This window comes from Phocoena sinus, chromosome 17 (genome assembly GCF_008692025.1).
Source record: "Phocoena sinus isolate mPhoSin1 chromosome 17, mPhoSin1.pri, whole genome shotgun sequence".
Taxonomy (NCBI): domain Eukaryota; kingdom Metazoa; phylum Chordata; class Mammalia; order Artiodactyla; family Phocoenidae; genus Phocoena; species Phocoena sinus.
In genome coordinates this window covers 8,545,088-8,568,586 of record NC_045779.1, presented here as the reverse complement: position 1 = coordinate 8,568,586, position 23,499 = coordinate 8,545,088, and the positions used below count along the sequence as shown (strand labels likewise).

The 23,499-nt window shown below is 39.0% G+C and overlaps 1 protein-coding gene across 11 annotated transcripts in view; it reads left to right on the top strand.

Moving 5' to 3' along the window:
* ASPH (aspartate beta-hydroxylase) overlaps positions 1-23,499 on the top strand; it is a 267,950-nt gene that overhangs the window by 19,433 nt on the left and 225,018 nt on the right. For 10 of the 11 annotated variants that reach the window (XR_004346438.1, XR_004346436.1, XR_004346437.1 and 7 more), the window contains exons 2-3: positions 15,979-16,128; positions 19,257-19,325. Coding sequence is in view for 6 of the 11 variants with exons in the window: in XM_032609812.1 (XP_032465703.1) it covers positions 15,979-16,128; positions 19,257-19,325 (219 nt within the window). In the remaining 5 variants the exon portion in view is untranslated. Of the gene's footprint in view, positions 1-15,978; positions 16,129-17,556; positions 17,602-19,256; positions 19,326-23,499 lie in introns of all 11 variants that reach the window. The other variant, XM_032609815.1, reaches the window with a different exon arrangement.

Here is a 23,499-nt window from a genome sequence, read left to right as displayed (position 1 = left end):
ACATGGTAGGGTTCTCAAACCTAAGGAATGCAACAGTGACGCGGTATTATCTAACTACACTCCCTGTTGAGATTCTTCTAAGAGTCTCCAGAAGCATCCTTAAAACTTGAAGTTTTGAAATTTTAAACTTTTTTACTTATCCAGATTCCAATCATGAATTAACCTGGGAGATTTTAGCATTTCAGATTTTTAACCCTTACCCTCTGGAGTACCTGATTCTTTTTAGGACTAGAATGAGCCTGGAAATCTGGATTTTCCCAACTTTTTAGCGTGAAAAAATTCAAACCTTCAAGACAGTTATGAGAAAATTCGTTTAGATTCACCAGTTGTTTTGATGCCTTTGCCTTTTCTGTTGGTCTCTCTAGACACACACACACCATTTTATTTATTTATTCATTTTTCTGCTGAACCACTTAATTAAATCACGGTACTCTACCCCTGAATTCTTCAGCACGTTTCCCCTAAGAACAAGGATATGCTGCTATATAAACAATGTAATTATTACACACAGAAAGTTTAACACTACTCACAGCACTGTTAACTAAAGTCCGTAGTCAAATCTTCCTAATTCACTCCAATGGTACCCTTTAAACAGCCACCTTCACCTTTGAATTGTTGGTCTCTCTTTTATTTAAAGATTTTTTTTATTATTAAAATAGATTTTCTCCCACAAAGTCTCGTGACCTTTCCTCTAAGATATGTTGCTTTTTGTAATATTCTGTAGCTCTTACGAGGTACGGATAAGGTGAAAATCACAGTAAAGAGACACTTTTTGATTTCTTCCTTTACAACAGACCGGTAATTTAAATGCGCGAGTCATGAGAAGTTGGGGGAAAACATGCCGATAAAAACACAAGTACACTGGTTTTTGAAAGAAGAGGTTGAAGTCTTGGCAGGGCTGTTGGGTGGCAGAGGCATTAGATTTATTCCATGCAGTCGAATTTGAGGGGAACATAACTAGCTGGGAAACTTTTTGTGACTCATGGGAGCTAATAGCCCTTCAAGTAATCAAAGTTATCTTGCTTTTCCTCTGTGATGTCTGCCACTAACAGACATTGAGTTGACATCCTGGACTTTGATTTCATGACTGTCCTTTTCACTGGCACAGTGCTTGAGCCAGTGACATGGCTTCTGTGAATGGTTGTGTCACAGGTCCAGTGATTGTGTACAAGTGCTGAAGTAGACGTCACACTTCAGGATGTAAAGCATGGAAACCCTGTCAAGGTTCAGCATTTTCCGATTTGGTGATATATTTAAAAACTATATAAAAGTAATACATTTTTATGACATTTCAAGAACAGGCAAAACTAACCTACGGTGGAAAAAAAGCAGAACAGTGGGGCTGTCCCTGCATTTGGGGTTGGTGTGGAATGTGGATGGTAAGGGCCGTGAGAGCACTTAGGGGTGGCCTTAGTGTTCTGTGTCTTGATAGGGATTTGGGTTACACAGTATATATTTTTGTGAAAGCTAAGGGAACGTACACTTAAAATTAGGGCATTTCATTTTATGTACATTGTATATAAAAATGATAAATATTGGACTGTGGTTTACGATATAGAAGCTAAAGTACTTAGGGGAAGTGTGTTAATGTCTATCATTTAGTTTGAAAGGTATTAGACGTATAAAATGGATTACCGGATGGATATGGAGGGATGAATAGACATGCCATAAGCCAGATAATAAAACGTTAATTGTAGCATCTGAGTGATGCATACATGGATATCCTACGTAAAATTCTTTCACCTTTGTTGTGTGTTGGAACTTTCTGTAATCAAATATCTTGAAACTAGTCATGCATTGTTTTTTGATCCTGTGAAACAGCCATTTCTGTGGGCTCCGTATGGTCAAGGGCTGGCAGTCTTTTACGGGTCAGCCCGCGTTTTGTGGCTGCTTTACTTAGCAGGCTTTGTCTGGCGGGGTACCGACATGAAGCTTCATTTTCCTCCAGTCATTGTGGTTAGTCGGACTAGATTAATCTCTGGGTAGCAGAGGCTCTTGACCATCCCTAGGACAGATTCCTTAACACCCGAGTCACTCTCCATTTCTAAAAGTCTGTCTGCTTTAAATAAGATCTTGTTTTCAATGCAGAATTTCTCATCTCCGTTGGCAGGAAGGCAAGAGGGCCTGCAGTGGGGAAGTGGTATTTGCGTCCTCTCCACGTGGTCTGCTTTGGGGCAGTGCCCTTCTTGCCTCTTCCAGGCTCTAGCTTGTCAGGGGTGCTAGGGAAGGGAGAGGGAGAGAGGGAAAGGCCTCTGTCCCCTCGCTGGTCCCTATCGGAGTCTCCTGCTAGTTGATAAGAACACCTGGCCCCCATTGCCCACAAGTGACAGGTGCCCAAACGCTTCCTCTGTGAGTTCTTTGGAAGGCCTGGTGGGACCTTCCCAGGGTATACGATGTCTTCCAGCTCTCCTGGGCATCCACTCCTGGCAGAACACTTTACCCTCTCTTGCTCTGGGAAGTCACATGCTTGGCAGTCAGCACTTTGGGGCACGATGCTGGCGAGATGGTACAAACCCCTGCTCTCCCTTGCTGCCCTCTTCGGGCCAGGGGAAGCTGACACCTTGCGGGGGTGCAGACTTCTTGGTAGCCGCTGCCTTTCCTCTGCAGCCATTCCTCCCTGGTTTTCCCTGCTCCTGATCAGCTCTGTTGCGGGCGGGCCAGTCCCCAGGGCTGCCATCACTTCAGACTAGCTGGCCACAAATTTGAAGGTCCTCACAGCCACCCTCAGGCTTGATAATTCCTGGGAATGACTCAGAATTCAGGAAAGTGCTCTGTTCATCACTGCAGTTGCATTACAGTGAAAGGATACAAATTAGAACTAGCTAAAGGACGAGACTCAGGGCAAAGTAGGAAGGTTCTGAACACAGAGCTCCCATCGTCCTCAGGGACATAAGTATTGCCTAATATGCACGGAGTATTGCCAACTAAGGGAGCTCATCCGAGCCTTTGGTACCCAGAGGTATTTACTGGGGCTCCATCACATGCTGCGAGCATGGCTGCCGTTAAGCGATACAGCCACACAGCCTGTCCCAAAGCTTCATCGTAAATCACATTGTTAAGACTGTCCGGTGACCAAAGCCCCCAAGCAAACAAATCACTCCTGTCAGGCAGGACATGCCAGGGACCTCCAAGCAGGCAAGGGCAAAAGCCAGAGCTCTCTTTGGCTGAAGTTTAATTCTTCACTGTGCAATTCCCAATTGCAGCTATTCTTGCTTTTTATTCTTTTTTAAATCAGGTCCATTATTATTAATTTATTTAGTAAAGCGTTGTTGGCTGTCCCCAGAAAATGTAGTATGATGCATAATTGCATCAGCTTTGTGCCCTGTAAGTTAAGACCCATATGTTTTGTAATTTACGTGTGAATTTTCCCTATATTTTGTGCTAATGCTTTTATTTACTCCCTGTCTTCCCGCCCTATTTGCATCCATAGGGCACTTTGTTGTAAACGCTGAATTCTTTTGCCCTAGAAAGTGGGCACTGGTGGGAAGGGTGGGGACTGGTGGGAAGGGTGGGGACTGGTGGGGAGCCCGTCTTTTGCTGTCTAGATGGGTTAAGGTGGAAGTGGGATGCAGCAGCAAATTGGTGGTGGTCACACATGATGGCTTTGTGACCTAGTCTCATTGCCTTGGAATTAGAGCTAAAAGGGTAGGCTAGGCTTTTCTGTTGTTTTTAGTTTTGAAAAAAAGAACTTTTTTTTTTGTTGTTGTTTTTTAACAACTTTTCACCTCACCACCTCAGTTTCTGAATGGACACCACAACTTACTTTTTTGTTTTTAAAAATACATTTTTCCACTCCAGGTTCAGCAGGAGACTGTCTGAATTTCAATACCATGCTAATAGCGGTCCACACAGATGAATGATTGACTAGGTTGGGGGTGTTTTTTTCCTGTGAGACTAAGTCTTCTTTCTTTATTAAATTCTCTGTAGAAGGAATAACAGAGTTTAAAGAACTATCTCATTAGGCCTGGCGTGAGCTTTTGGAATTAACACCCATTTCTATTATGTTTTTAGCATCTTACCGGTGGAGTTTTGGCCCATCACAGATTCATAAGGTGGGGTTGATGGAGCCATGTTCCGATTCAGGTGTTCCCTTCTGCAGTGAATCAGAGGTGATACAGAAAGGTACAAGCTAGGGCAGTGGTTCCCCAGCTTGGGGCTCCAAAGAATAATAAAGATTCCAAAAAGTATCTGGAGGCTGATTGAGATAGCTGTTGCTAATATTTCTCTTTCCCTTATTTGTCCTGATCCGAATGGAAATGGCTTTCTCAATTTTGTTTTACTAAATTCTAAAACCCAGGGCAGCCCCTTGTCACTCCTCCAGCCACTCATGCCTTTTCCACACAGGACCATTCAGGAGAGGTGTTAGGAGCGTCCGGTGTCTGGCTGTTGGACCTGATGAATGGGCTACAACATCTCCTTTGTGCTCAGGCCTTCTTATGTTCAAGCTGGGTGTCATTCACCCAAGATTGATCAATGAGGAATTTATCTGACACAGAGCAATGAAGACTTGGTCATGGACCGATTTGGGTTCATCGCCAGTATTTGGGAGGCACTGGGCTTCTTTTTTGAAATATCTCATTCTTAATGATTTATAGGTCTTTTCCTCTTATCAGTGAATTTTAGGATCATTAAATTCCTGGAGATGAGGAAACCTGAAGTGACTTGGCATTTGTTGGACCATTTTTTGTGTCCCTTTGCTCTCTTATTTCTGAAGTGTAGGCAGGAAGAGGTTTGATTACTCATATAATATCAAGGACTTGAGAAAGAATTTACCTACTTATTTAACAATTAGATGCAGGGCAAATGTACATTAATGAACAAGGCAGGTTCAGTCCCTGGCTTCATGAAACTTGCATTCTGAAGTTAGAAAGAATTTAAGAAATTAATTATTGTAGTTGTCTAATTACCAATGAAAGAACACTCTGAAGAAGTACATTCTACAATGAGAGTATATTAGAAAATGTTTCCATTTAAGCCAAGTGGGAGGAGATAGCTAGGCTGGGACCACAGTGCTGCCATCCCAGGAAGAGGGAATGGCGTGTGCAGAGAGCCTGAGACTGGAAAGAGCATGGTGAGTTTTTTGTGGCTGGAGTATAGACAGCTTGGGGAAAGGACACGAAACTAAAGCTGGAGTGATAGACTGGGGCCATGTTGAGTAGGGTCTTAAAGGCCACATTGTAGATTTTAATATTATCCTAAGAATACTGTAAAGCCATTGAGGGATTTTTAACAGGGTAGTGATACAATCAGATTTAAAAAATTATTCTGGCTGCTGTGTGGGGCACTAAAGGTTATGTTAAGGTATTGTAGTCGTCTAGGAGATGATGCTAACTTGGATTTAGATGATTGTAGGAAAGATGGGTCACTTGAGACAATTCCCCACTTTTTCATGTCATGGCGCGTACAAAAGAAATTTTGAAAAATATCATGCTGGGGTACATACAGGCAAGGATGACCCGAGCACTGAGGAGAATTCAAATCTTGGCATAGTTGTAATCCATTGGCCTGATGTAGAAACTCTGATTTGGGAGATGGGTGTTTGGGAAACAGGAGAGAACAAAATCTAGGATGACTCCCAGGGTTTTGGTTTAAGCCGCTGGCTTGATGGAAGTGCTTATGAGATTTAGAGCACTGGAGAGGAGGTGGGAAAGATGTTGGGTCCAGTCGTGTATAAGTTGAGTTTTGGGTGTCCTTAAGTCACTCACAGGAGGTATTGAGTAGACAGGTATGTGAGCTTGAAGGAGAGAAAAAATTAAGCTATCTAGAAGGTGGTAGCTAAAATAAACTAGGGAAAGGCCATAGGACCAAGGCTTCTGGAATTTCCATGTTTAAAAGTCAACTAGAGGAGGGTGAGCTAGCAAAGGAGATTGGGAACTAGAATTCCACAAAGGTCGAAGATGATTCTAGAGTAACGAAAGTCAAGGGAAGAGAATGTTTAAGAAGGAGGGAGAATTCTTCTGAGAGGACAAATTAGAGGAGGACTGAAAATTTTCGATTCGCTTTAGTGACATGGATGTCATTGGTGTGACATTGGCGCCGCTACACTGGAGGCCCGTGCAGAAGCCAGATTGCAGCCTCCGGGTTGTAAGGGGCGAATAGGGGGTTGGAGAGTGAAAGCAGTGACATGATGGCCCTGCTGAGAATTTCACCTGTGACAGGGAGGTGGAAGGGCAGGGGCTATAGCTGTGGGGCTGAGGGAAGATGCTGTAAAGGCAGAGAGCTGGTGGAATAGGACAGGGAAAAGATAGAGTATAAGGTGGCTGAGGAGGGAAGGGGCACGGAGGACTTAGGAGGGAAGCAGGGAATGAATGCACGTGAATTTCGGCTTGTGATGGTTGGTAGAGCACAGCCATTGCAGACAGCTTCCGGCTGATGGCTCTGTCTTCTCTGTGAGGTAAGAGCTATGGCATTTTTTTTTTTTTTTTTGAGTTTGCAAAGATAGACTACTTTAGAGGCAGATAAGTTTGACGTAGTCATTGTGGAATAGCTGTGTTTGTCTGGGGAGCCAATGATGGCAGACTGACACAGTGAAAGGATAGAGCAGCAGGGAGCTTAGTGAGGCTGGGAGTGATTTAAATAACGAATTATGGACTCTTAAGGTGGATTTGGAAAGATGTGAAGGCAGGAGGGGAATGAAGAGGGGTGGGAAAAAAGGAGAAGCAAGAGACCTACAAGACCTAAGAAGAAATCGTTGAGAAAACAGGCTGGAACAACGGGAAAGTCATGATCAGAGTGGTTGCTTACGTATTCAATAGAACCTAAACCTTTGCCTGTAGAGGTAGTGTTCCTTCTACCTGGGAACAGCGGAGCTGGTGTGTTTGCGGAGATTTCACCCAATGTCTGCTGAGTTGCCTTTTGTTACTTCTGTGATACTGGCTGTTTAATATTGAGTTTAGAATGGTAAAACATGCTCATGTTTGCTTTGGAGACTACATATAGATGAAAGGGTTTTAGTTTTTGTTTTAAAGAACTGTATTTTCGCTACCTCATGGTATCCTGCAGTCCTCATGGTGCGCCCGAACAAGCAGAGCTTTCTTAGCAGGATCTGTTAGGACGTTTGTGCTAGGAGAGCTGCAGAGATATTTCAGCAAGAACGAAGATGTGATTAGGAGGGTGAGTTAGGTTGGGTTTGTGGTAAGGTCCATGGTGAGAATGTAAGGACTAGTGTGGATATAGAATGGAAGGGAACAAGGTCACTGGATGGATAAAGAAATGAAGGAAAGAGGACCTGACATGTTGGCCACACAGCTGGACAGGAAATCCCATGGTTATGGCTGGAATCGAGGTGAAGAAGGTTTCACTGAGAGGAGAGGTCACCGCACACGGGTGATGACAGTGATGGGGCAGGTGGAGGGTAGTATAATGGGACAGCATGGACCTTGGGGGAACAGGGTTCTGTTGTTTTTTTCTTTTTTAGGTGGTAAGGAATGATGGTCTGGAACTTGGTAAAAGCAAGAGCTCCTTTCCCCTGCTCCAGACCCTGAGAATTAGGGATGGCTAGTGCAGGCAGTAATGCAGTGATTCTCTTTCTGTGTGGTCCCTAGACCAGCAGCATCAGATTACCTGGGAGCTTATTGGAAATACACATTCTCAGGCCCCTCTGCAGACCTACAGAATCAAAATCTCTGGGGTGGGCTCAGCATCTGTTTTGACCAGTCCTCCAGGTGACTCTAAAGTTCGAGCAGCACTTTTGATTGAGTGATTGGGGGAGTGGAGGGAGTCATCACTGTCACCCCATGAGAACTCTGATGGGTTTTCACCTGGTCAGTTTGGGAGGCAGGGAGAGCGCTGGACTCCATGGACATAGATCTTGACTCTTCTGGTCTCCAGTGGTGTCAGGTTGAGAGTAATAGAGCACACTGCAGAAGTTTGGTCTTTGCTTGGACCTAGGAGTTTGCTGTTAGTTTCAGCAGCTACTACAAGGAATAGTTAATACTACTGTAGTTCTCTTTGCTAGGGTTTTAAAAATATGATTGCAATATGCAAATTTTATTTATTTAAAAGCTTTTATAAACATTTCCCATCATGAAAATGAATTGTTATTGTAAGAAATAGTTACTTGCAAATCAGGATTTCTTTTTCCTTAAGCACTGTGATGGATTAAATGTTATTTCAGAGAGATTCATTCATCCTAATCACCCTATCCAGAATAACAGGTATGCCATTATTGCAAAATTGAGGCGGGAAGAGATTTGATTGAAATAACTGTAAAATTGTTGCAAAAAGCAAAGGAGTAGGTTAACTCTAGGATGTTTGAATATGTGTGATAAAGATTTGTGGAGGAGGAATAATTGCAGCTGTGTGGAAGGAGCCTCAGTGGTGAGGCATACCCATACTTAGTAGCTGTGATTCTTGTGTCAGTTCAGTGTTTGGCCCCAGACCCAGAATTTAGGGTGCAGCTGGCCTTGTACAGGCCCATAAAGGGAAAGAGGAAACCCTAGCAGCCCCTGCAGTCTTGGTGGCAGGCTAGGATCATGAAAAGAGCTGTGACTTGGAGATGAGACTTATGCACGAGTCCAGATGGATTCAATCAAAATGTGTTGCATGCATGACTTCAACAAATATTTGCACACCTCATTTGTGCCAAGACACTTTTTTTTTTTTTTTTCGCGGTACGCGGGCCTCTCACTGTTGTGGCCTCTCCCATTGTGGAGCACAGGCTCCGGACGCGCAGGCTCAGTGGCCATGGCTCACGGGCCCAGCCGCTCCGCGGCATGTGGGATCTTCCCGGACCGGGGCACGAACCCGTGTCCCCTGCATCGGCAGGCGGACTCTCAACCACTGCGCCACCAGGGAAGTCCCCACCAGGGAAGTCCCCAAGACACTTTTTATAGGCAAGGAAGTCAAGGCCCAGAAGTTTGATGACTTCCTTAAAATCAAAGGTAATGAAGCAGCTGGAATTGAATCCAGGTCTCCTAAGTCTGAAGCCGGCTACCCACCGTGTAAGTGTGGTGGCTTGGTTTCCAGTGCTCTCAAGAAGGGCCTCTTGTCACTTTCCCTCTCCCTCTGAAAAAAACAAAAGAAGCTTCTGAAATATTTGTTTAGTAAACTTGTGTGCTGGTTGGTCATCTATATTAAACCCCTGTCAACAGATGATTCATTACTCAACATTGTAGCAGGCACCGACTTCAGTGGGACAGATCCTTGAGGAAAGGAATGGCTCTTGGTCAGAACACCTAAGACCCTGGTCAGTTTTGATTAGTTGTCCCAGTTGCCCTGTTCACTCTGTCCCAGCTCTGAGCCATCAGATACTGGTATCTTAGGTTGCTGACTTCTTTTCAGAACATTTAACTGTTTCATTTGCATGTGAAGCATTGTTTGAAAAAATTAAGACTCATAAAGAACTTTGAAAGGTTGCTGCCTCACTCTGGATACAATTTGTGCTAGATTAATTTAGTGTAACTGATCAGAGCTCTGATGAATTCTGTGAGCTGCCAGTCTTAAATCAGTGAATAAATTGGGCTGGTTTTATTTCCCCAAAGAGAATATTTGGAGAGGGGACTGGAGGGACGATGAAGAAAATCAGAACGCGGTTGTACAATGGCTTTCCAGTCCCCTGAGATAGTGTTTCCTAGGTGATACTCTTACTGATGAAGAGTTCCTTCTTTCCCTGTCTCCACACTCCATGCTTCCTTCACAGCTCTCTCTCTCTCTCCTTCTCTAGGGAAACATTTTTGTTTTTTGGGGGCCATGCCACTCGGCTTGCGGGATCTTAGTTCCCTGACCAGGCATCACACCCGGGACCCCGCACCAAGTCCTAACCACGGAATTCCCTAGGGAAAAAGTTTTTGATTGTTGCTTTAGTTTTGCTGTTGAGGGAATTTAGTCTTGGGATGGTAATGCCTGTGAATCAGAATTCTAGAGCATTAATCCATTTCTTACCATTTAGGGTTCTGTTTCATTCAAACAAACTATGTAATGGACTTTTCACATAGGCATTTGATTAGATTCCGAAGGGTCAATTCAAGCTGTTGCAGGGCCTGGAGCCCACATTTTATAGCAAGACTTGTTTCAGTTTTGAATGATTTGGTACTTGTGCTAAAACCATTCAAGAATGAATCCCAAAACACCCAAACTGGCAGTGCATTTGTTCCTTTTTTTTTTTTTCCAGCATGCCTGATATTTTTTAGGGTTTGGAATTGGGGGATAGGACCAACCCAGAAAGGAATCCCAGCAGTGGGAGAAAGGCTGTCGGACTGTTAGCAGAGAGAGTATTTCAGCCTGAGTGATTAGCAGTATTTGGCCATGAGGAAGAGGCCTCTAAAAATAACTGGTGAGCAGAGTTTGCAGTCAGGTCCAATTTCAGTTCTAGAGGCCTTGCCCAAGGAGCTGTTGGCCAGTCCACAGCTCTAGTAACGAAGGGCCTGTGGTATGCCTGATACCTGCTCATAGGGCTTTGGTTTTTTTTCTTCCATATATATTATTAATGGATTGAAGAAATCAAAATGGCAGAAGGTAAAGGTATATTTTTATTGTTTGGGTTAAAAGTGACTTGGGATCTAGCCGACAATTTTTAGCTTGGTTTTCAGTTGTGCGCTGTTCAAATATTTTTGGCTAAGTTGTTTTGACTGCATCTTCTACGTTTTCTATTTTGAACTTCTGGAGACCTCGATGTTTCAAAATAGTTTAATTTTTCATGGACTAATTAATCTGTCTGTAATATGAATATTAAGTTTTAGTGTCTTAACTTAGAATATCTTTTATTGTATCGTACTACCAGAGACCACATTTTACAAACTTCAGAAAAATAAACATGTGGTCTGTCTTGGTCTTAGACATTAATCACAGTGAACGTAAAGAATTGTGTGCATTCAGATCTCCTGTACAATTATAGGAAATTTAAGGGCTTTATCCGTCCCTTCTGGTATTAATGAGCACACTTAGTTGGCTCAAGCAGAGACTTACCATATGTGGAAATGGACCTAATTTTTGTGAAGCAGGCGATAAATGCAAAGAAAAGACATTGGGATTTTTTTTTTGTTTTTCAAATCAAATCATTAACCTTCAAGTGTTCTTTAATGATGTGTTGATTTACATTTTTGTATGTGTTTGTTTTTGCTTTTCTTTGTAAGTTAAGATTGTCTTTTCATTTAATTGAAGGCAAGCTATATTGGCTCATTATATTGAAAATGTATTTAAGAAAAATAAAATAGACATATTCAAGACTGCTTCCAACTCTCAGCTGCCCGAGCAGCCGCTGGAAGGATTCTATTATTAGTATAGAGAGTATGAGTCTCTCTGCTTTGAACACTGTTTTAAATAAATGGTTAGAATGGCTTACTTGACTTTTCTGATAAAGTGGCCCATGGAGCCGTGAAGAATAGGAGATATCTAGCGGACTTGCAGTTCTCTTAGAAGGCGCTTCTCCTCTTCCGCATGGATTGCTTAACGTACATAGTGAGGCAAAGTCAGCCGTTACTTCTGACCCACTTTTAACAGTTCATGGCTCCTAAAGGGTGACATTTTGTAATGTAGAAAAATAACCAGTTTGATGAATTGCTTTTATGGTTTTTTAAAACTTTAAATGAGTAGTATCTGTGTATAAATATGACATCACCAGCATAATGCTTACCAAATCTCATAAATGGTTATTTGTAATTCACTTAGTTGTACTTCCAGTTAAGTAACTGACTAGTGCTCAGGTGCTGGGGGTGCATCTTCTATTTTCCCTTTTCTAACCAAATAAATAAAATTTCCGATTGTCCCTAGCCCAATTTTGGGGAGACTCATTCCATGGATCACCATGGTAATTTTCTGTGTTCGGTAGTATGTGAGAGCGTTTTCTGATTTGATGGGTCAATGTGGGAAAAAAATGAATCACATAGTTCTTGCCATATTCTTAACCCTCATTAAAAAAAAATCTTTTTGATTAATCCCTGGGACTATAGGTTGACTATGGAGCCAGAAATGAAATGAAAATTCTTAGATTTATTCTGATTTTAGAAAAGAGGGACAACTACTAGATGTTCTTCCAGAATATGTTTGGAACACAGTAGTGGTTTCAGGTGTGTTTGGGGAGTTGGGAGTTTTAAACTCTCTCAAAGGGTTTATCTTACTCTGCTCTTTTCAGTTTAGTTGGACAGAAACTGATCTGCCCTTTGGGACTAGGTACACCGTATTTACAAAGTGACATACCAAGAGAGTGCTATTTAGTGTCAATTAAAAAGTTTCCCCTAGAAAAGATGTCTCAAGAAAGACTCCTTTCTATAATTTACTGTTTTGTTCCTTTATGGAATTGGTAAATATTAACAGTAAAAAGATGAATAGTACTGGAGTAACACCTCATGTATTTGACATTATAAAGGGATGGATAAAATAATGCTAATTATTTCATGTTCTAGCTAAATAACATTTACTCTTTTTTTTTGACGTTTACCTTTTAAGCGGTAAATCCATTTAATAAAAAAATATTTTGAATGAAAATCTTTCCAGAATTTATTGTACATTTCTTGCATTCTTAAACAGTTTTAAAACAATAGTGTAATGACAGAATGAATATGATATCATGATTACCTTGTACTAAAGATTACTTTAATAGTTAAGGACTGTAAGTGTAATAGTTAAGGGCTAGTCAGGGTTGCCAGTGAGCATCAGTGGTAAATGGCCTCCTGCCACTCTTCAGGTTCTTGTGTCTTACTCGTGCTGTATTCAGACATTTCATAGGCCTGCCCTCCATCAGCACTTGTTGCTTTAACTCCTTTGGGTGAGGCTGTCTCTAAGGTCTATTCTTTAGTTTCGTGCAGTGAGTTAGGAAACTTGATTGAACTTGTTAGCATCATGTCCAAAATAAATGGGAATAGATTCTAGGTAAAGGTGTATTCTTTACTGTCTTTGGTTTTCTCTCTCTTTACCCTCCTAATCCCTTCTCTCTGTTTTGGTATATGCATTTATGTAATTTTTTTAAAACCTCATTTCCAGTTTTTACTTTGTTTGGTGTTACAGGTCAATAACTTAGACGAGTATTAGGAATCAACTTGGATAAATGATACTTTCCTTTTGAGAATCTCAGGAATTTTCCCCCTCTGTTTCTGCTTTAAGAAAGAGATAGAAATGGAGAAAGAATTGGACTTGGAATTCAAATGATTATTTTGTTTTATTAGCTATTTCTTTATAAGCTTATTTCAAATAGCATCGTCTGAGGTGTACTTTTACTGAGGTACACATTTTGAAAACTTAATTATTGAGTAAAAAAACTGAGTCATGTCTGGCACATATGTGCTGAATAAATACATTAAATGAATGAATAAAATGTTGAACTATATTTATTTGGCCTTATTATTTTCTAGTTAATCAGGAACAGTACAAGGGACTGGTATCAGTTACAAAATGTCCAAGAGGAGATAAGACAAGAACCCAGTTTTCCTGCCATTTTAGCACTTACTTTAAATAAAAAGTTTAAGTTTGATTCTTAGGTAATAAGTAGCCAAGGGAGGAACATCCTTAGTCACTATTATAGTTCCATATTTAGAAGGCATTATTCTTTTTTTTTTTTTCTTCGGTAAGCGGGCCTCTCACTGCCGCGGCCTCCGCCGTTGCGGAGCACAGGCTCCGGACGCGCAGGCTCAGCGCCCCTGGCTCACGGGCCCAGCCGCTCCGCGGCACGTGGGATCTTCCCGGACCGGGGCACGAACCTGCGTCCCCTGCATCGGCAGGTGGACTCTCAGCCACTGTGCCACCAGGGAAGCCCCATTATTCTTTTTATAGTTAGTATTCTATACAAATGGGTAATGTGCATATATTGATTTGTTGTATAGAAATAAAGGTTTTTTTCAAATACAGTCTTAAAAAATGTCTTCATGTTTGTAGAAGTTCAGTAAATTAAACACACAACACTGTTACTGAATCTGTGGCGCTCCCCTTCCCACAGAAGATATTTCTTTTCTTTTTAAAAATTATAGTGGTGCTTTATTTTATATTGTTCTTTGTATAACTTCTATCCTTAAGACACATAAAATTTTGGAAATCATCATTTTCCCTCACCAGCACTGCAGACAATTTTCATCCAGTCTCCACTCCGGTGACTACGTTCAGATAATAAAACAGTGGAGCCTATTTTAAGTGGATTTAATAAGTAACATTGTGATCTGTGCCCAGCAGGTATTTTTTTAAATGTGTAAGTTATGTTTTTATATAGCCAGCTTTTAGGAGACTTTTAATAGATCATGTGAGGAAAAAGAAAAAGAAAAGAAACAAATTAGGTGGCCGGATCTTATTTGGTAAAGCATACTTTTGTAAGTTCACCATGTGATTATTTATAAATCTAGCCCTTATTGATGGGTCTGTTAATATGTAATGAACACTAGAAAAGGAAATTGACTTTTTCTTTAAGAAGGAATTTTGTTTTATTTAGTTCATCAATTTATATACTTAAATATAGGTATATAAGTAAATATGTGTATGTTTGAGTGTGTATATCCACAAATATAATGTACACACTGTTAAGACTGATTCAGTTTTTATGACCCCTTTTGAAAAGTTGATCTAGTGATTGGTTTAAAAAATATGTATATCTTTTTAATAAGAAGAATTGATAGTATGTTCTTGATTTAAGCCACTGGAAAATTACTACCAGTATTCCCTAATTAGAACTGGATTTAGGAATCAGGTTTTAGATGAGAGCTAGTGAGGTATCTGAATTCATGTAATTTGGCCCATTCATATGGAGCAAGGAATTCAGGACCATAGAAGTCAGGGCTTATTCCTGGCTCGACCCACCTTATGCTGGTGGCTTTGGGTGAACCATTTCATCATTTTTCTATAAAACAGAGATGATTATTCCCGTCCTTACCCCCAGTGTTGTAGTGGACACTTGGAAATATTTGGGGGTGTTTTTGTTTGTCATAATCTCTGGGAGCTACTTACCTGTGGGACCAGAGGAAACCAGGAATGCCAGCTGCCCTGCAGTGTGAGGAACAGTCGCACAGGATGAAGAATTGTCCTGTTTAAACCCAGAAACACCCTCTTGAGAAACACTGACAGGACCCTTGTGAGGATCGCATGCGCGTAGAGGAGGTAACGTGCTCCACCAGCGGAAGATAGCATCCTACTTTCCTACTTGCTTGATAAATTTTTCCTTTTCCCAAAGGGCATGTTGAGATATGACATATTCTTCTAATTTATTTATTAATATTTATCATATTCCTTTTTAAGAGAAATTTGAGTTTTATGGTCCTTTTAAGGACAGTGTTGACCATTTTCTCTTAATATTACTTGACTATCATTATTTTTGTTTATTTTTGGCTGTACAAGTATTTCCAGAAGAGTATAAAGTATATTAAACATATCAAATGTGATATATGACACTTCCGGTGGACAGCACTTTACAAAACTGTATCCTACGTCGAGACCAATTATGAAAACCTTTCCCTTTTTCCCTGGGTCCCAAAGGCTCTTGTCGAGGAGGACTGCATTGCACTGTTTGGCTTCTCTTCTTCCCTGACCTCTGTTTCCTATAAATAGTTTCCTTCCTTTATCTCTGTCACTCTGGCTAAGAATATGAAGCGTTTTGCGGGGAGCTTCTTCTATGGCAGTTACAGTTTTCAAGATTCTACAGAAACTAAATGCGACAAAAAACCAAAAGGCTTTGGCTACATTTATGATCTCTTTAAGTTGTTGATATGCTCTGAACTTTGAAGGAGGTTATATTTAGATCGTTCAGATAAAGAACTTGGAAGGAATACACATATCAATTTTTATTTTAAAAAAATCGCTAGCCCATTAGTAGTTTATTTCTCTCGTTACTTAGAAGTTAGGGTCATACATATGTGGTATTGAGGCTAAGCATAGTCTTTTCCATTTTTAAAATCTTTATTTTGTGTAACATGATTTGAGAATTTAAGTGAAAACTATTGATAGTTTTGAAGTGATTTACCATTGGAAGTTACTCTCAAATTCCTGGAGAAATATTTCAGTGAAAAGAGGTTCAATGAAGTGTTTTCTTCTTATATAATGACATTGTCTGTTTTATTTTTTTAACAGAGACAAAGCATGGAGGACACAAGAATGGGAGGAAAGGAGGACTTTCTGGAAGTTCGTTTTTCACGTGGTTTATGGTCATTGCATTGCTCGGAGTCTGGACGTCGGTAGCTGTGGTCTGGTTTGATCTTGTTGATTACGAGGAAGTGCTAGGTAAGGATTTTCTTATTGTTTCTTATTGGTACTGTCAATTCTGTAGCCTCTCAGTGGTTCTCAGTAGGGAAGGAACAAAAGGGGATGTTATCAGGGTTACCTTGCTGTGATACTTCCAACTTCTTTGAACATGATCTGTCATAGAAAAAAGTAGGCTTTATATTGTCTATATATCACACCAAAAAGTTTTAACAGTACGTACTCTCGCGACATGCAGTACTCTATAATTTCTATTCTATTTTGTTGTATTATGAGTTTTTAAAATACTGGTCAGGAGCCATTGAATTTATTTAAGGACCCATGAATGGATCATAAACACAATTTGCAAGACGCTGCCTTAAAGAGAGCATTTCCAAGCACACGCCTCTGTGTCCTTGTTGGAACTGTTGTGTGTGGATGTGAGTGTGTGTGTGTGTGTGCGTGTGCATGTGTAGGTGTGGCCTGTAGGATGTTCTGAGGAAGTTGCTGTGTTATTTCTGATAGTTGTCTTCCTTTCCTCTCCATTTCCTTTTCTCTCCCCATAATCACTGCAGTTTTTCACGTTTTTTTACGTTAATGATTTACAATTTTTGGAGTCATACTCTTTTTTTTGTTTCACCTGACCAAGTCTCTTTTTGTAATTGAGATAAAATTCAGTATTGTAAATATGTAAAAATGTACAGTTCACTGTTTTTTAACATATAATTTTGTGCTCTCATCATTATTAATTTCAGAATATTTCCATCCCCCCTCCTTCTTGTGTCCTGGCAAGCACTAATACACTCGGTGTATTTGCCTATTCCGGACATTTTATATAAATGGAATCATACAGTACGTGGCCCTTTGTGTCTGTTGTTTTGCACTTAGTGTAATGTTTTCAGGGTTCGGTATTTACTCCATTTTATGGATGCATTATGTTCCATCGTATGGATTCACCACATTTTGCTCATCCATTCATCATTGATGGACATAGGGGTTATTTCCACTTTTTGGCTGTTGTGAGTAAATGGCCTTCCTTTCTAATAAGCCAGTGAAAGATGTGGACCTTTTCACTGAAAAAAATGCACACTTTTCTCTGTATGTATAGTGTCACAGAGAAAATCCCCTCCCTTCCATAGACCGCTCTGCACTTGTGCTTTACTTATTAGTTTATAGCCAGCCATCTTTCTGGGGGGAAAGGCAAAGAATAACAAAACACACATGTAATCTGCCTTTTGTTAAAGCTTCTTATTTTTATTATTATACTTCGAGGAAAGTGTCTCCGAGTAGATTGGTAAGAGTGATAGAGGAAGAATTTTAGTTTGGAGATGAACTTCTGAGTAGATCTGTGCTTTTGTTAACTTATGTTGATGATGTTGCGAAGCAAAGTCTATTAGACAAAAGAAGAGATTTAGAAGATGTGTACATTTAAGCTCAAGTAACAATTTTCGTGTTTTTGTATGCATGCAGCCAAAGCAAAGGACTTCCGTTATAACTTATCAGAGGTACTTCAAGGTAGGCTATTGGAGATGCCTTTTAAGTCTACTTGTGTTAGTCTCTAAAACCTCATCCTTGGGCTGCTATTTTAGTTATCACCTGCATCAGAGAATGTAAGTGGTAGGACCAATTTTCCCTCTTAAATTTGTGAGAAAGTATAGTATTTTCTGTCTTTTTATTGTTATTTGAACTCTGTGCTATACGTAGCCTCAACTGCAGACCAGCGCTTTTCACTTATATTTTCTTAGCTATAGAAATGATAACTTCCTTATGTCTACATTATTATTGTTATTGTCACTTTCAACGTGTATGTGCTTTCCTCAATCAGACTTCTACATAGCAGGTTAACAATAAGTGGAACAAGGGCTCTGGGAGGGTCTAGGTTGGTCATAGCAACTCGACTCCCAAAGCTCTTCTGCTGTTGTGCAATGTTTTAACTTTGTTTTTTTTTTTAACATCTTTATTGGAGTTAACTTATTTTTTATTAAAAAATGGTGGCAGTAAGGAGGGAAAGTGGTGGGGGGTGGTGGTGGTGGGATGAACTGGGAGATTGGAATTGACATATATACACTAACATGTATAAAATAGATAACTAATAAGAACCTGCTGTATAAAAAAATAAATAAAATTCTAAAATTCAAAAAAATAAGTAAAAATAAAAGCATTGCTTAAACAAACAAACAAAAATGGTGGCAGTGCTGCCAACTGGTGTTTTAGTACTGATGCTATATTTGTAAATGTGGTTTAAATATTGCTGTTTACAATATTGTTTAAAATGTTAAATTAATGCCTCTTCACAGCCATTGTCCAATGATGAATTATAAACTGTGTTGATTTTAGGTTGTTTTTAGGGAACTGAATGTATTTGACTTATATTTGAAATGCTGAACAGTGCTCTGAGATGATAAAGTTAAAATACACATTTACTATTCTTGAAGGAGGAAGTCTGCTAGTATTGTCTTCTCAGCTTGTCTGTTCTAAGCCTTATTTTTTTTCGTAGTAGTAGGTGGCCAGTGCTAATTACATTTTTAAGTAGGATAAGTGTAAGTTTTCCTTTGTAGTTTCAGAAAGCGAGTTTTACATACTTTATTTCCAGAAGTCTGTTTTTAAAGGTTGATTCATGATGCTTCTGTCATAAATCATTATTATGAAACGTAAAATTAATCATCCTCTTATTTTTAGTACTTATACTCGATGTTAATTATATATGGTCTTTATTTGAGGCTCAGTGGGTGTTCTTTTGTTTTGAATATTAATGGTGTGAGGAACTTCTGTACTTTAGAAACATTAAATTTCATGTAACTGTTAGAAATGGATCTGTATTATTCCTTATATATGTTGAACATTTTACCTAAAGTATTTTTAGCAGTAAAGTTAAAAAAAACTACTCTGAAGTGATTAAATCTCAGGGTATTGTTAAGCCCTTAAAGAAAATATTATATGAGTTATATTTCTTAGATTTGTTAGGTGAATATTTCCTCAATCTCTAAGTGAACTGCCTTCATTTTAAAGTGAGATTATCATTAGCACGGCTTTTAAGGATGAAAGGAGCAAAGAGTTGCATTGATTGGTTGCATTAATGGCCGATATGCAGGATTGTAAGAAATAGTAACACCTTATTAAATTTGTTTTTCCTTTTGTTCCCATATCCGTCTTTCCTTCCCCTCATGTAGGAAAACTGGGAATCTATGATGCTGATGGTGATGGAGATTTTGATGTAGATGATGCCAAAGTTTTATTAGGCAAGTACACATTTTTTTTTTTTTAATTTGTGGTGCTAAAATGTTGGAAGCAAAATAATATTGGGTTGGCCAAAAGGTTCATTTGGCCAACCCAATATTTTAGCTTTAGTAATGTTTGTGTCAGTCATTTCCATTTTATGAAAGATATTTTCCCACTTAAATCATTTATTTCATTCTTGTTGGGATGTTGAATGGCTTAATTATTTTTCTATAAACTCTCACATTTCAACTACTGTTAAAAATGAATAAGTATATGGCTCCTGCACAGATATTATAAGTAATATAATTTCATATGTGTTTTTAGATTTAAAGCACTTTATATTCTGAACATAACATTTGAACATGTAGATAATGTCCTATTCTGCTTTCACATATGGTAATGGCGACCATTCTTTAGCATCATTTGACATAATTCAATGTCCATTTGAAAATGTAAATTTCTGAAGGCTTACATAAATTCATTCTGAAATAAAATAGTGGTAGTAAACATCTTATAATGTCCTATGACTATTTGAAAGGTAACATTAAAATATAAACTAGTAGTCTTTGGCCAGGTTTCTTGATTTTTTTTTTTAAGTCTTGGACCCTTCTCTTTTATCACCAGAATTACCCGTCTTTATCATTGAGATTTTTTTTATAATAGATAAAGATGTGATATTCTTTCATTTAATTTTAAAATACTCTCATACTAGAAAGGATGGTGCTAATTTTAATATGCAAATTTTATATAATCTGGCCTGGTGGGATATTATTTCTGCTTGTTAAGCAGCATCCTTTCCTTTGTTTTAGTATGTAGCGTAATATGCATTAAAACATTTTATACTAAAGTCTTTAGAAAAATAACAAATATGACAAGGTTTACATGCTAAGCTTAATAGAATAATGGTACAGATTCTTCCTAGACACACAATTTTGTGTATATTTTATGGATATGAAAAAAATGGGAGATACATCTGTATTGAAGTGTAATAAAACATCTTAATTTTGACATTGTTTTCTTGTTACTGCTCAATGAGAACTATATTTGCTACTTAACAGTGAAAGCTTCCTATACCCATGAAATTTCTTTTCCTGTCTTAACCGTAATAGAATTTTCTATACAATTTTGTCATTATATATCTAAATTTGGGTTTCTATAAATATGGTAAACTCTCAGAAGACTATAATCCTAGGCATGCGTAAGAAAGAAGATTATATAGACCTTATTTCAGAATGATGCTAATTTGCTTGCCTATAAATGGTTTATTACTTCATTTTGTTACTTTTCTTTAAATGACAGATTCTGAATAGCAAAGCTTTTTATTTAAAAAATTAACTTCATGTGAGCCGTTGCCTCATTTTTAGAAATAATATTACTTATCTACTGTATTTTGTTGATTTTTTTAAGGGGGCAGGTGCTTAAAATCAGCTATCTTGGTCTGTCAGGAAATGTCAACTATTAAAAATTAAAACATGTTATTTCTTCTACAGCACACATTGATTTCTATTGCAAACTTACATTAATAACTTGATTTTTAGTATTTTAGATTTCAAAAATTTATTCCCCTTAATATTTTTAAGCAACCATTAAGAGTTTAATTAATTGTAATTTAGAACATTGCCATTTGTGGGTAGCCACATATGTGGTATGGGCAAATGGTAACTTGTCCCTTTTGCAAGAATCATATACTTGGAGACAGAACTCAGCTGGTGAATCTGAGTGTTCATTTGGTCATTTGACTATTAAATGTGCAAAGGCTAAGATAAACTATTTTACTGTGTGTATGTACAAATTCGCAGTTGGCTTGTGGCTTTGGTAAAGATGAAAGAAACTAATGTAAGCTGTTTGTCTTCTAACCTTATTCTGTAGTGTTTGAATTCTCTGCATGAAATACAACCTTGATGGGAATTGAATTTTATGACTAAGGTTCTTTTCCACTTTGTAAGGTTATTGTAGCCTAGTTGTGCCTCTATTACTGGTGGATGGTTGCAAGAACCAGGTGAAATTCTGGCCTTGCTGGGCTCTGTATGTTCAGGGAGAGATTACGGGGGAGCAGATTCAGTGAGTGTGCTAAAAGGAGCCAGATCTTTGGGGTACGTTCTCATTGGAGAAGCAGTTCAAGGTTAAGGGCCTTGGATTAAGGCAGAGGGAATCCCTGGGGAGGGATGAAAGTAGAAAGTCAGAGATTGGGTGAGAGCTTGGCATGGCAGGTGTGGTAATAGTTATGCTGAACTTCCATAGGTTTGGATTTCTCTCATTAGTATTTCTTTCTGGAGTCTTAAATTTGCATATATCTAAATTTGATCAATTTGAGGAAATGTACACGTTCATGTTTACATTTCTTTTACATTTCAGAGTTTGCTTTTCTTATGAACTCTAAAGAGAATGAAATATGGGAGTAAATCAAGATCAATAGCCATCATTAATTTTATTATTTCTGGCCATGGCCCTTACAGTATACTTTGAAAATATTCTAAGCCTGGTCTTGTTTACATTCCTTCCTACTTTTGTGGCCCAATTATCTAAACTAAAATGTCTTTGATTTTGGCTTGGATGATTGAAAGCTACATTGTCTCATAATGTATTCTTTGAAAACTTGTTTCCCAAATAAATCCATAGGAAAGAGGACTAAATTCTGAGTAGCATTTTCTTAGAGTAACACCACCTGTGGATTACATAGTTATCCTTTTCCACCTAGCTGGCACCAGCTATGGCCAGAGAACAAAAGGGAAGGCAGTCCCTGGAGCCTTGACAGGCATTGGTGGCCTTGACAGATGCCTGAGTGAGCGGTAGGGAAGGGAGGGCTGGATCTTGCCCAGAGGCAGGCACATGTTGCTCTTTGGTTCAGGCCTCCTCTTAGAGGATAAGGAATTATAAACCCAGAACATATTTTCTTTTTCTCTTTGGACTAGTACTTTTGTCTTAAGAACCACAAAAGTGTTGCATAGTTGGGTAATCAGTTTTGCTCAAATACTTTTGCATATTCGTTGCGTACTTCATCCTGTCACGCTGAAGGGTGGTAAAGTTTTGTATTTTATATTCAGTACTTGGAAGTACTTGTATTGGAAAATGGAGAAAAAGAAAAATATTTATTTTAAATATACAGCTGTAGAGTTTTTGGACAAGGAGAAGAAATAGTGTTATTCCCACAGGGGCTTGGGTGGGAATACAGATCTCTGTTCACAGCACTTGTCAGCTGTTCAGTTCAGTGAGGAAACATGCTGGGTTGGTCAAAAAATAATTTAAATACCGACTGAAGTTTGTGGGTTTTTCCCCCCATCGCATGAAGAATGGTGCAGTGTAGTTCTTCTATGGACTAATGTGGGGAAAATTCACTATCATCTTTAACATTAAACTAGTTGTCTTATTATTATCCCTTACCTGCCAATCTTGATTGCTGGTAGTTATGCTGTGTGGACAAATTCTGTGTTGTCAAAGCCAGAAATACCAGGTTAGGTGGTTATAATCCGAAAAGCTCTAAAATCGTAGATGTGCATATTTCTCACAGCCTGTCTTTTTTTTTTTTTCTCCTCAAAATTATGGAACTTACTATATAGAACTTGACAGTTCTACTGGTGGACTTTGTTACCTACTGGACCCAAGAGACCAGTCTTACCCAAAGCCAGTTCTTCACAGGACAAAAACAAATGATAAAAACGATATATACACTGCTTTCTTTCCATATGGGGGTCTGGAATCTTTGCAGTAGAAGCTAATTCCGTGAGCTGATAGGGAGAGAACTCTGGAATGTTCCTGTTGCAGGTGACTGGCCTTGATCACATCTCATATTGGTAGGCTGAACGAATTGTTATTAATAGCTGACTTTTATTATTGGTCAGAATGACAGGACCACAAGTCAGTAACCAGAGCATTATAAAGCTAACATTTTCTAGTTTTAAAATTTAAGTTGTTTATCTGGTATAATTTGAGCACGTTGGTGCCCATCTGTGGAGTCTGAACAGTTACCCTGCTAGTCATATCAATTCCAGAGTTTCCTAAACTAACTGCAGCTCCTAAAGGGAAAAGTTTGAGGAGATGAACATTTCTATTTTCAGTGAATATTTATTGATACATGTAAGTGTTTGTATAATCAACTCTCGATAATATCTGGGTGCTACATGGGCAAATGTGGGGCTTGTCGGAAGTGTCTTTTTATCCTCATATGACTTTCACTCACTTTTCCCGGTGAAGTTG